Source organism: Anomaloglossus baeobatrachus, chromosome 4, assembly GCF_048569485.1.
Source record: "Anomaloglossus baeobatrachus isolate aAnoBae1 chromosome 4, aAnoBae1.hap1, whole genome shotgun sequence".
Taxonomy (NCBI): Eukaryota; Metazoa; Chordata; class Amphibia; order Anura; family Aromobatidae; genus Anomaloglossus; species Anomaloglossus baeobatrachus.
Genome location: NC_134356.1, coordinates 546,938,843 through 546,951,215, shown reverse-complemented (window position 1 = coordinate 546,951,215; position 12,373 = coordinate 546,938,843). Strand labels below are relative to the sequence as shown.

General features: G+C 43.2%; 1 protein-coding gene across 2 annotated transcripts in view; it reads right to left on the bottom strand.

The window, feature by feature from the left end:
- ST8SIA2 (ST8 alpha-N-acetyl-neuraminide alpha-2,8-sialyltransferase 2) overlaps positions 1-12,373 on the bottom strand; it is a 414,076-nt gene that overhangs the window by 60,845 nt on the left and 340,858 nt on the right. For both annotated transcript variants that reach the window (XM_075342826.1, XM_075342827.1), the window contains one exon: positions 6,254-6,547. In XM_075342826.1, coding sequence (XP_075198941.1) covers positions 6,254-6,547 — 294 coding nt within the window. The remainder of the gene's footprint in view (positions 1-6,253; positions 6,548-12,373) is intronic.

Genomic DNA, 12,373 nt, shown 5'->3' with positions numbered 1-12,373 from the left:
TCAACCTTTCCTTCCTTCTTTTTTTTTTTAAAGGTACTAAAATAAATAGCTTTACTGCTGTACAGACCTAATACCTCAACTAATGGTCTTGACGTTTTGTGTCGTTCCCCCGTTGATTAATGCATTTCGTTATTTTATTTTTGCAAAAAAAAGCACAAAATTCAAACAATTGCTGACCTGTAGCGCTCGCAGTAAAGCCATTGAATTTCCCAATCTCCCAACCCACGGCCTTTATTTTGCAAACTCTATACTTAGAGCTATTTATGTGACCTGTTCATAATGTACCTGCATTTCATGCTTGCCATATATACTCCAGCTTACTTACAATCTCACTCATTCAGCTCCATTATCCTTTCTATTCCTGCTGGGAAATGTGGTCAAAATGATCTACTTATTTCAAATATCATTAGCTTTCCTTAAAGACCCAAGAGACGCATTGGATGGATTTATTGAGAAATGCGGAGACCACCAAAGCCAAAAATATCTAGAATGTGTGTGGTCTAGGTTTTGTGTATGAGCAGCAAATGTAAAGTGATAAGCTGCCAACATGTAGGTATAAAATCATCATGTATTAATCAATTTAATTAGTAAAAGGGTTGTACACCTTTGAAATAGTAAGAAATAAAGTTTGCTCAGCGTACCGATTCCCGATGCCGTACTAATGCTGCCTGGGGGCCCAGCCTGTCTTTGGACATCCATTTCTACATATATGGACATCCAACTGCTGCAATCACTGGCCACAGTGGTGACACCTTCGTTTCAACAGCAGGAGGTGTCCACACTGGAAGAGGAAGGGTGGCATTTGGCAAAGGCTGCATTAGAAGAGGCGCAGCAAGGACTGGTAATGTTGACGAGAGCAATTGCATAAAATACTTAACCTCTGGACATAGGTGACTGTGGGAAGTATGTCCAATGAAATTGATTTTCCATACATAAGTCAGTTTTCAGATCATACACAAGGCAAGATGGCTTCCGATGACATCATAGACCCGCGCTCCAGCGTTATCATGGATCCGCCCTGATAGCATCATAGACCCACCCACCAGCGTCAACGCAGATCCGCCCCAATGACATCATAGACCCGCCCATCAGCACCACCGCAGATCCGCCCCGATGACGTCATAGACCAGACCATTACATCGTGATGCAAAATGTTTTCCAAATTTATTGAGGCGACTGTGAAGTCATTCCGACGTTTCGACCCCGCCTGGGTCTTAGTCAAGAGTCGCTTCAAGATGGGTGCCTGGGATATGGAAGTTTGAGTGGGTTAATAGCATTTGGTAGAGAATACCTTGAGGATAAAGGTCCTGGGTTTAGCCAGCGCAGCAGCGCTGTGGCTGGTGATCTGGTGTATCCCATACACCATACATACACCATATCACCAGCCACAGCGCTGCTGCGCTGGCTAAACCCAGGACCTTTATCCTCAAGGTATTCTCTACCAAACGCTATTAACCCACTCAAACTTCCATATCCCAGGCACCCATCTTGAAGCGACTCTTGACTAAGACCCAGGCGGGGTCGAAACGTCGGAATGACTTCACAGTCGCCTCAATAAATTTGGAAAACTTTTTGCATCACAATCTATGAGTGCAGTGAATTTATTTATTTTCTTGGATTGGACCCATTTTTCACTTGCACCACTACCCACTTGTCAGAGTGCAGACCAATTTTTTTGATCGATATAGACCAGACCATTAGCATCACCATAGATCCGCCCATTGGTTAACCAATGGACTGTCCCACTGACCAATGGGCATATCCCAACATACACCCACCCCTAGCCTATATAAGATATAGCAAATAACAAAGATATATAACAAATAAAAGGTCTCTCAGTGCCATTTTGCTCTGATCAAGAAGAGAGTTCACATCTGACCCTTTGTCCGGTGTTGATTTTTCTTAAGCATGCACTTGATCCTTATTAATTAGGTAAGGCATCAGGAAACTCGTGAACCTCTGTAAGAGTTCACCCTAGCAGTAAGGTGAATATGCTTCATTGTACAATATTCTGATTGATTACTGGACATTTTAGGGAGATGAGATTCCTTATTCAAGAGAAAACCTCTCTATCATGTCAAGCACCATCTCAAAAAGGGGCTACCACTCTGGAGCTCCAATATAGATGTGTCCACCTCTAAATTTCAGCAAATTTACTTAATTTCCATATGAAATTTATTCTATATGGCTAAATGCTAGCAAAACGTTCAGCAGAGTTAAATTCACATTTTGGTCCTCATTCCCCCTGATGAAGCCAGAGTGGTGAAACATGTTTGGGAGGCCAAAGGGTTTTAATTTGAATAATTTAGGAGCTTGAAAAGTTTATACCCTAGCCCATCATGAATATTAGAGCTAAATAACCGTCTGCTGATTATTATTGAGCCTGGTATCAATTACTATTAGGATAAAAAAGATAGGATCCCCTATCTACTCCTATCGGTTTTAAATGTTTTTTCAGTGCATGTGAAATTTATAAATACTCATTAAAGGGAACCTGTCACCAGATTTAGGCCTTATAAGCTGTGGCCACCACCAGTGAGCTCTTATATACAGCCTTCTAACATGCTGAGCAAGGCAGATCAAAGTATTGTAGTGCGCCTGTGCAGGACCTCAATACTGGCCTGTGTGCATAATGTAGGACGCATTATGCACGCAGGCTTCAGAAGAAAGAAGACAAACATGGCCGAAAGAAGAGGTGCCAGCACCGGAGAACGGAGACACCCATCTGACCAGTCTGCACCGGAGCGACCTCCTAGGTGAGTATTATAAAGTGTTTTTTATGTTCTACACAGCAGCCTTGGCTCTTATATATAGCATATTATAATGCTGTACAGTATATAAGAGCCCACTGGTGGTGGCCACAGCATATAGGGCCCAAATCTGGTGACTGGTTCCCTTTAAGAAAAGTTATATTCAATTTAGTTTAGGGGTTCAATTGCCTTAGGCAAACCATAAATTCACATTATAATCACTGAGTGACACAAATAGTTAATGATTGACAAAAATACAAACATATAGCATTAAAGGGTTTATCCCCTACTCCGACAACCTTGTGTCAATCAGCATGTTTGCCTGCAGTAAAGTAACAACACTTTAGGCTATGTGTACACACTGCATTTTTTTGACGCTGCGTTTTTGTGCGTTTTTAGCGCTAAAAACGCACAGAAACGCAGCGTCTTTAAAAAACGTATGCGTTTTTACCGCCTTTTTGGTGCATTTTTGCTCACTGCGTTTTTCTGCATTTTTTTATCAGTGAACATTGCCATTAAAGATTGTTGAAGAAAAAAAAAAAGGTCTGATGTCATTTCCTTCTTCCATATGTTCTTCATTCTCCACTAGTGTATGCAGGAGAGCGGACAGCTGCAAAACTACAAGGCTCAACATGCTCCATCCAGGACTGTATGCTGGAGGGAAAGTCATGGGGAGCAGACCTACAAGGCTCAGCATACTCCATCCACTAGTGGATGCAGGAGAGCAGATAGCAGCTGCAGAACTACAAGGCTCAGCATCCTCCATCCAATAGTGTATGCAGGAGAGCAGACAGCAGCTGTCGAACTACAAGGCTCAGCATCCTCCTTCCAGGACTGTATGCAGGATTTCTTTGCCCCCCTCAAACAAAAAAAAATGACGTGGGCTTCGCCAGATTTTTGTATGCTAGCCGGGTACAGCAGGCAGGTATGGGCTTCCCCCAAACCCCCAGCTGCCTATTTGTACCCGGCTGGGAACCAAAAATATAGGGAAGCCCTTTTTTTTTTAATTATTTCATCAATTTCATGAAATAATAATAAAAAAAAAAATGACGCGGGCTTCGCCTAATTTTTGTGTCCAGCCAGGTACAACTAGGCAGCTGGGGATTGGAATCCGCAATGCAGGGTGCCCAAGCTTTCTGGGCACCCCCGCTGCAAATTGCAGTCCACAGCCACCCCAGAAAATGGCGCTTTCATAGAAGCGCCATCTTCTGGCGCTGTATCCAACTCTTCCAGCTCCCCTGATGCCGGGTGGCTCGCTGGGTAATAATGGGGTTAGAGCTAGCTTTGTATTATCAGCTGGCCCTAAGCCCGAAATTCATGGGGTCACGCCAATATTAGACATGGCCACCATGAATTTCTAGTAAAGGTAAAAAAAAAAACACAACACACAGAAAAATATTTTTATTAGAAATAAAACACAACACAATTAGTGACTCCATCTTTATTGAAATAAAGAACCCCTTTCACAGTAATCATGGGTCAAGGGTCCCATGCCGTCCAATCCGGATCCAATATCATCTGATCGGTTTGCTGGAAGGCAAAGCGATCATATGATGTGTCAGGTTCAAGGCCTGAATCACATGACACAGCAGCTGATTGTATACGGCTTTTATACAATCAGCTGATGCATCAGTGCAAAAAATACCAAACACTTCTGTGCAGCATCGGACTGGCTACCGGAGGAATCTCCAGTAATATCAGGCCTGGATTCAGGTACCTACACTGCACTCTGGAGCTGTCACCTGGGCTCCGGCGTGCAGCCGAGACTGTACAGTGAGCGCCGAGTGACTGATTCCCCGGCACTTGCGATTCAGTTCATGACAGCTGCAGACATCCCGGGATAATCTCCGGTGCTCTCACTTGAACTCCAGAGATCACACCGGCCTGTCTGCAGCTGTCAAGAACTGACTACAAGTGCCGGGGAATCAGTCACTCGGCGGTAAAATCCGGTATCACTGCGAGACTTACGATCAGCTGATACGTCAGGTGACCGCATCCTGTGATCACCGCCAGGTCCTCACGGCCAGGTCATGCAGCTATCGTACGTGCCTGGGAGCCTGCCAGAGCGGGGGTGGCGGGAGCGGGAGAGGAGCTGGGAGCGGACATGGCACTGGGAGTCTGCAGACAGGTGAGTATGACATTTTTCTACTGTTCACTTTTGATTTAGCAACCGCTTCCACCTCCTGCACGGGAGCGGACATGACACCGGGCGGGAAATGGAAGCAGCGGTGGCAGCACCGGGAGGATTCACGCTTCTGTATTTACTGACAAAAGGAATCCTCTTCCTGTACATGTCACTTTACTACCCACCCCTTGCGTTTATAGCTGTGTTTTTAGTAATAAAAAATGAACTAAAATGCAGTTATATTTTCAATTTGCTGTTTTCATTGCGTTTTTGAACATCTCATTGAACTCAATGGGTGGAAAACGCAGTGAAAAACGCAAAAATAATTGACATGCTGCGTTTTTGTGGGCACCACAAAAACGCAGCTAAAAAAAACGCTGTATGCAGACAGCAAAAATGAAAACTCATAGACTTTACTGGGGAAGCAAAGTCATGCAGTTTTCTGAGCAAAAACGCACCCGAAAAACGCGCAAAAACGCCGCGAAAAACACACTGTGTTTACTTACCCTTATACTTACCTTCAGTGCTGGTGCCACTTCAGCGGTGTTGGCACTCGCTCTCCTGGCGCTCGCTTGAGATTGTTATGTCTCATCAGCGCAGCGCCCAATCAGTGCTGCCATCACTCTCCCCGCCAGAGAATGTATCAGACCTCAAGAGGAAGCGAGCGGCAGATGAAGCTATGACTTCCTCTAGATGTCTGATTCGTCCGAAGGCGGAGAGAGTGATGGTAGCACTGATTTGGCGTGGGGCTCATGAGATATAACAATCTCAAGTGAACTCCAGGAGAGCAAGGGCTGACACTGCGGAATCGACAGCGGCACCAGTGGTGATTATAAGTGTTATATTACTGGTGTAAACATGTTGATTGAGACGACGTTTTATGACAAGTGGACAATCCCTTTAAAGTCTGACCATACAGAGGCACAAATGAACACATATATCATAAACATCTGACCACAAACAGACGCATATAACATAAACATCTCTCATTAGACTATTGCAAAATAACGTTCTTTTTCAAAGACTGAGACTAATCTCAGTATATACTAAGCCTTGGAAAAAAAATGAAAAAGGCATATATTTGTATTATTACCTGGTCACTTATTCATTTGAATTGGGGCATCAACATTTTCCATTTTCCGGAGACATGTTTGTATCTACAGCATCCCCCGGTGACTCCAGCCGATGCTCATTCACAGAATTGGTTGTCCACAGTGCACAACCCCATTACCTTATATTTTACATGAAACTTTGACTGATATTTTTGTGTTGTGAGGGTTATGGTCTGTACAATACTTCATATTACAACCAATGAATGTGAGAGAAACCATCAATATTACTTAACTTCACAAGCATTGAATGTTTGGAGCAAACGTACCCTCGGACAGCATGAAGGAGTCGTAGAGATGGGTAAGCTGTGTGTACATTGATGTGATGCTTTATAATAAGGTCATTAACCCATTCGACTCGCTCCTCTCCTCCTTTAGCCATGAATGCTGGAATCCACAGAATGCTTTCATTCAAGCTTTTCAGACGCTGCAAAAATTTATCTTTCCATGTGTCATTCACTAGGTCCTCAAATGCACGCTGCACCACGGATGGGTTCATAGTAACCAAATGCGTCTTCATACCAACATCTCTTCCATATTCTTCAACTGGTGCCAAATTACATCTACAAAAAGAATGTTTTTAAATATTTCATAATAGTTTTGATGTACAAACCAGTATCTCAGATAAAACAGGTCTCAATTTGACATATAACTAAACTTGTGGAAACCTAATGCTGTCTCATGCAATAGAGCATGGCAGTAATGAGTAGAGATGAGCGAACCGGTCCCGGTTCGGCTCGAGGCCGGTTCGCCGAACGGGGGTCCCGTTCGAGTTCGGCTCGTCGAACGTTCGACGAACCGAACTCGAACGTATAGGCTAGAATGGGAGGCAATCACAAACACATAAAAATGCATTATAAATGTACACAAACAGTTAATAAACATTGCCATAACACTTACCGGTCCCCGAGATCCCTTCTGCACTCTGTCTCCTGCCGCTATTCCATCCGATGATCGCTTAATCCTCCCGGTGACCTGCACTGCCAGCAGAGATGCAGGACCTATCGTGACGTCAAAATAGCCATGTGACCAGTCACGTGGCTATTATCTCATTGGCTACAGACTGGTCACATGACTATGACACGTCATGTAGGACCTGCGAGTGCATCTCTCCGGTACACGGTGCACATATGTGTATCGCCGTGTACCGGCGACATGCTCTAGCACACGGTCGACTCCCCGTTCCGTTAGGGACCGGCTGACACAGCCGGTCATTAACGGAGATCACCGTTGCCATAGCAACGGAGCTAACCGCGGCTCCGAGAGCACCGTTGCTATGGTAACGCGTCTGTCAGCGTTACCGCTGTTACCGCTGACAGCCAGCACTGATCACTCACGGAGTGAAGGCTGCACGCTGGTTCACGATTGTAGTGAGGATTGTAGTGAGGATGGAGGTTCCCCAGCCCCAAGTGATGAGCTGGTGCACCTCATCCTCACTACAATCGTAACTACTACTACACTAGTGAGGATTGCAGTGAGGATGGAGGTTCCCCAGCCCCAAGTGATGGGCTGGTGCACCTCATCCTCACTACAATCGTCACTACTACTACACTAGTGAGGATTGTAGTGAGGATGGAGGTTCCCCAGCCCCAAGTGATGAGCTGGGTAAACTCATCCTCACTACAATCGTCACTACTACTACACTAGAAAGAAAGAAGACAGAAGAGCAGGATCGTGGAGGGCTGACAGGGGGTAATAAAGATGGAGTCTCTAATGTGTCTGTGTATTTTTTTCTATTAAAGTATTTTTTCTCTGTGTGGTGTTTTTTTTAACCCTTTATTGGAGATTCTTAATGGCCGGGTCAAACGTGCCTGACATTAAGAATCTCTGGCTTAATACTGGCTAGTAAAACAAAGCCAGTATTAACTCATGATTACCCAACAAGCCACCCGGCTCCAGGGCTGTTGGAAGAGTTGGATACAGCGCCAGATGATGGCGCTTCTATAAGAGCGCCATTTTCTGGGACGGCTGCGGACTGAAATCCGCAGTAGAGGCGCCCAGAAACCTCGGGCTAACCTGTGCTGCGGATTCCAATCCCCAGCTGCTTAGTTGTACCCGGCTGGACACAAAAATGGGGCGAAGCCCACATCATTTGTTTTTTAATTATTTCATGAAATAAGTGAAATAATTAAAAAAAACGGGCTTCCCTATATTTTTGGTTCCCAGCCGGGTACAAATAGGCAACTGGGGGTTGGAGGCAGCCCGTGGCTGCCTGCTGTACCTGGCTAGCATACAAAAATATGGCGAAGCCCACGTCATTTTTTTGGCGGGCAAAAAAATTCTGCATACAGTCCTGGATGGAGTATGCTGAGCCTTGTAGTTCTGCAGCTGCTGTCTGCTCTTCTCCATACAGATAGACAGCAGCTGCAGAACTACAAGGCTCAGCATACTCCATCCAGGACTGTATGCAGAAGTTTTTTGCCCCCTGAAAAATTATGTGGGCTTCGCCATATTTTTCTATGCTAGCCAGGTACAGCAGGCAGGTACGGCTGCCCCCAACCCCCAGTTGCCTATTTGTACCCGGCTGGGAACCAAAAATAAAGGGAAGCCCTTTTTTTATTATTTCATGAATTTCATGAAATAATTAGAAAACAAATGACGTAGGCTTCGCCCCATTTTTGTGTCCAGCCAGGTACAACTGGGCAGCTGGGGATTGGAATCCGCAGCACAGGTTGGCCTGAGCTTTCTGGGGGTTAGCAGCCAGTAGCTGCTTGGATTACCCTTAGCTAGCAATACAAAAAATGCAGCGGGAGCCCATATATATTTTTTTTAATTATTTATTTAAATAACTAAAAATAACATGGGCTTCCCTGTATTTTGATTGCTGGACATCACAGTGCTGTAAAAATAAATCTTTAAAAAAATGACGTAGCGCTCCGCGGTATTTTTGATTCTCAGCGCAGATAAAGCAGACAGCTATGGGTTGCCACCCCCATCTGCCTGCCGTTATCTTGGTTGGCAATCAAAATACAGGGAAGCCCATTAATTTTTTCTATTTAAAAAATAGTTAAAAAAAAAAATGACGTTTGGTCCCCCCATTTTTGATAGCCAGCTAGGGTAAAGCAGACGGCTGTAGCCTGAAAACCACAGCTGGCAGCTTTACCGTGGTTGGGGATCCAATGTGGAGGTCCCCTCAGGCTCTTTTTTATAATTATTTTATAAATATTAATAATTACACAATAAAAGTAGGGTCCCCCCCAAATTGGATCACCAGCCAAGGTAAAGCGGACAGCTGTGGTCTGGTATTCTCAGGGTGGAAAGGTCCATAGTTATTGGGCCTTCACAGCCTAAAAATAGCAGGCCGCAGGCACCCCAGACGTGGCGCATCCACTAGATGCGCCAATCCTGGCGCTTCACCCCAGCTCATCCCGTGCCCTGGTGCAGTGGCAAACAGGGTAATAAATCGGGTTGATACTAGCTGTAAAGTCACCTGAGATCAAGCCCAGCAGTTTGTGATGTCATGGCGTCTATTAGATACCCAACATCATAAACTGTCAGTACTAACAAAAAAAAAATCGACAAAAGAAATTTATTTGAAAAAACAGTCCCCAAAACATTTCCTCTTTCACCAATTTATTGTAAGAAAAAAAATAAAGGGGTCCCACGACGACTCTGGACCGTCTAGAATATGGGGGGGAGACACTCAGGGAACGTATCCCCCATTTTCTAGGAGTGCGGACCCTTCATGTGAGGAGTGTGGGTGCAATGAATCTGCACTCACTCTCCCCGTGTCCACAGCAGCAGAGTCCATGTCGTAATGGTTGCTACCAAAGCTGCAATGCCCTGCTCATGAGGTAAGGGCATGCCTAATCAGGAGAACTACTGTAGAGGAAGCTCTGCTCACTGGTATATAGGTGCTCAGAGGTAATAATAGATAAAATTAGTGAGTAACCTCGGCACTCTAAATCTCCCAGACTAAGTCAGTAAGTCACAACGGATAGTAATGCAAAATCACTCTTTATTGGTCCGTATTAAGAATTTTTTTTTTTTCATAAGCATATATGTTTTTGTCCAAAACAAGTTACAAATGACGTTTCGGCCTGAGCCTTCGTCAGATTGGACTTATCTGCATGTAATCATGAAAAATGACAATAATCAGTATCACATAAGAGTGAGAGAACAATAACATAAACTCGAACAATGTAGAGGTACAATTGGGATGCAGCAAAAAAATTGCAACACAGCAAGAAATGAAACACATGATACAAATGTCATAATACAGTACAAGGACAATATAGTAATGACAAATATGGGGTCAGAGTAGACTTAGACAGCTCTGGTACGAAAGAGATGTCAATCATAAAGTAACATGTGCAGTAGGTGTAGAGCTACAGTATGCATGGCAGAGCTAATGGGTAGACCGACCATAGAAAAAGAACGGAGAAAAAGTGGAGAATAAGTGGAGAAAAAGTGGAGAAAAAGTGGAGAAAAAGTGGAGAAAAAGTGGAGAAAAAGTGGAGAAAAAGTGGAGAAAAAGTGATTAAGAGGAGAAAAAGTGGAGAAAAAGTGGAGCATAAGAGGAGAAAAAGTGGAGAAAAAAGTGGAGAAAAAGTGGAGAAAAAGTGGAGATTAAGAGGAGAAAAAGTGGAGAAAAAGTGGAGCATAAGAGGAGAAAAAGTGGAGAAAAAAGTGGAGAAAAAGTGGAGAAAAAGTGGAAAATAAGTGGAGAAAAAGTGGAGAAAAAGTGGAGAAAAAGTGGAGAAAAAGTGGAGAAAAAGTGGAGAAAAAGTGGAGAAAAAGTGGAGATTAAGAGGAGATTAAGAGGAGAAAAAGTGGAGAAAAAGTGGAGCATAAGAGGAGAAAAAGTGGAGAAAAAAGTGGAGAAAAAGTGGAGCATAAGAGGAGAAAAAGTGGAGAAAAAGTGGAGCATAAGAGGAGAAAAAGTGGAGAAAAAAGTGGAGAAAAAGTGGAGAAAAAGTGGAGAAAAAGTGGAGATTAAGAGGAGAAAAAGTGGAGAAAAAGTGGAGCATAAGAGGAGAAAAAGTGGAGAAAAAAGTGGAGAAAAAGTGGAGAATAAGAGGAGAAAAAAGTGGAGAAAAAGTGGAGAAAAAAATGGAGAAAAAGTGGAGAAAAAGTGGAGAAAAAGTGGAGAAAAAGTGGAGAAAAAGTGGAGAAAAAGTGATTAAGAGGAGAAAAAGTGGAGAAAAAGTGGAGCATAAGAGGAGAAAAAGTGGAGAAAAAAGTGGAGAAAAAGTGGAGAAAAAGTGGAAAATAAGAGGAGAAAAAAGTGGAGAAAAAGTGGAGAAAAAAATGGAGAAAAAGTGGAGAAAAAGTGGAGAAAAAGTGGAGCATAAGAGGAGAAAAAGTGGAGAAAAAGTGGAGCATAAGAGGAGAAAAAGTGGAGAAAAAAGTGGAGAAAAAGTGGAGAAAAAGTGGAGAAAAAGTGGAGAAAAAGTGGAGAAAAAGTGGAGATTAAGAGGAGATTAAGAGGAGAAAAAGTGGAGAAAAAGTGGAGCATAAGAGGAGAAAAAGTGGAGAAAAAAGTGGAGAAAAAGTGGAGCATAAGAGGAGAAAAAGTGGAGCATAAGAGGAGAAAAAGTGGAGAAAAAAGTGGAGAAAAAGTGGAGAAAAAGTGGAGAAAAAGTGGAGATTAAGAGGAGAAAAAGTGGAGAAAAAGTGGAGCATAAGAGGAGAAAAAGTGGAGAAAAAGTGGAGAAAAAGTGGAGAAAAAGTGGAGAAAAAGTGGAGAAAAAGTGATTAAGAGGAGAAAAAGTGGAGAAAAAGTGGAGCATAAGAGGAGAAAAAGTGGAGAAAAAAGTGGAGAAAAAGTGGAGAAAAAGTGGAGAATAAGAGGAGAAAAAAGTGGAGAAAAAGTGGAGAAAAAAATGGAGAAAAAGTGGAGAAAAAGTGGAGAAAAAGTGGAGCATAAGAGGAGAAAAAGTGGAGAAAAAGTGGAGCATAAGAGGAGAAAAAGTGGAGAAAAAAGTGGAGAAAAAGTGGAGAAAAAGTGGAGAAAAAGTGGAGATTAAGAGGAGAAAAAGTGGAGAAAAAGTGGAGCATAAGAGGAGAAAAAGTGGAGAAAAAAGTGGAGAAAAAGTGGAGAATAAGAGGAGAAAAAAGTGGAGAAAAAGTGGAGAAAAAAGTGGAGAAAAAGTGGAGAAAAAGTGGAGAAAAAGTGGAGAAAAAGTGGAGAAAAAGTGGAGAAAAAGTGATTAAGAGGAGAAAAAGTGGAGAAAAAGTGGAGCATAAGAGGAGAAAAAGTGGAGAAAAAAGTGGAGAAAAAGTGGAGAAAAAGTGGAGAAAAAGTGGAGAAAAAGTGGAGAAAAAGTGGAGAATAAGAGGAGAAAAAAGTGGAGAAAAAGTGGAGAAAAAGTGGAGCATAAGAGGAGAAAAAGTGGAGAAAAAGTGGAGAAAAAGTGGAGAAAAAGTGGAGCATAAGAGGAGAAAAA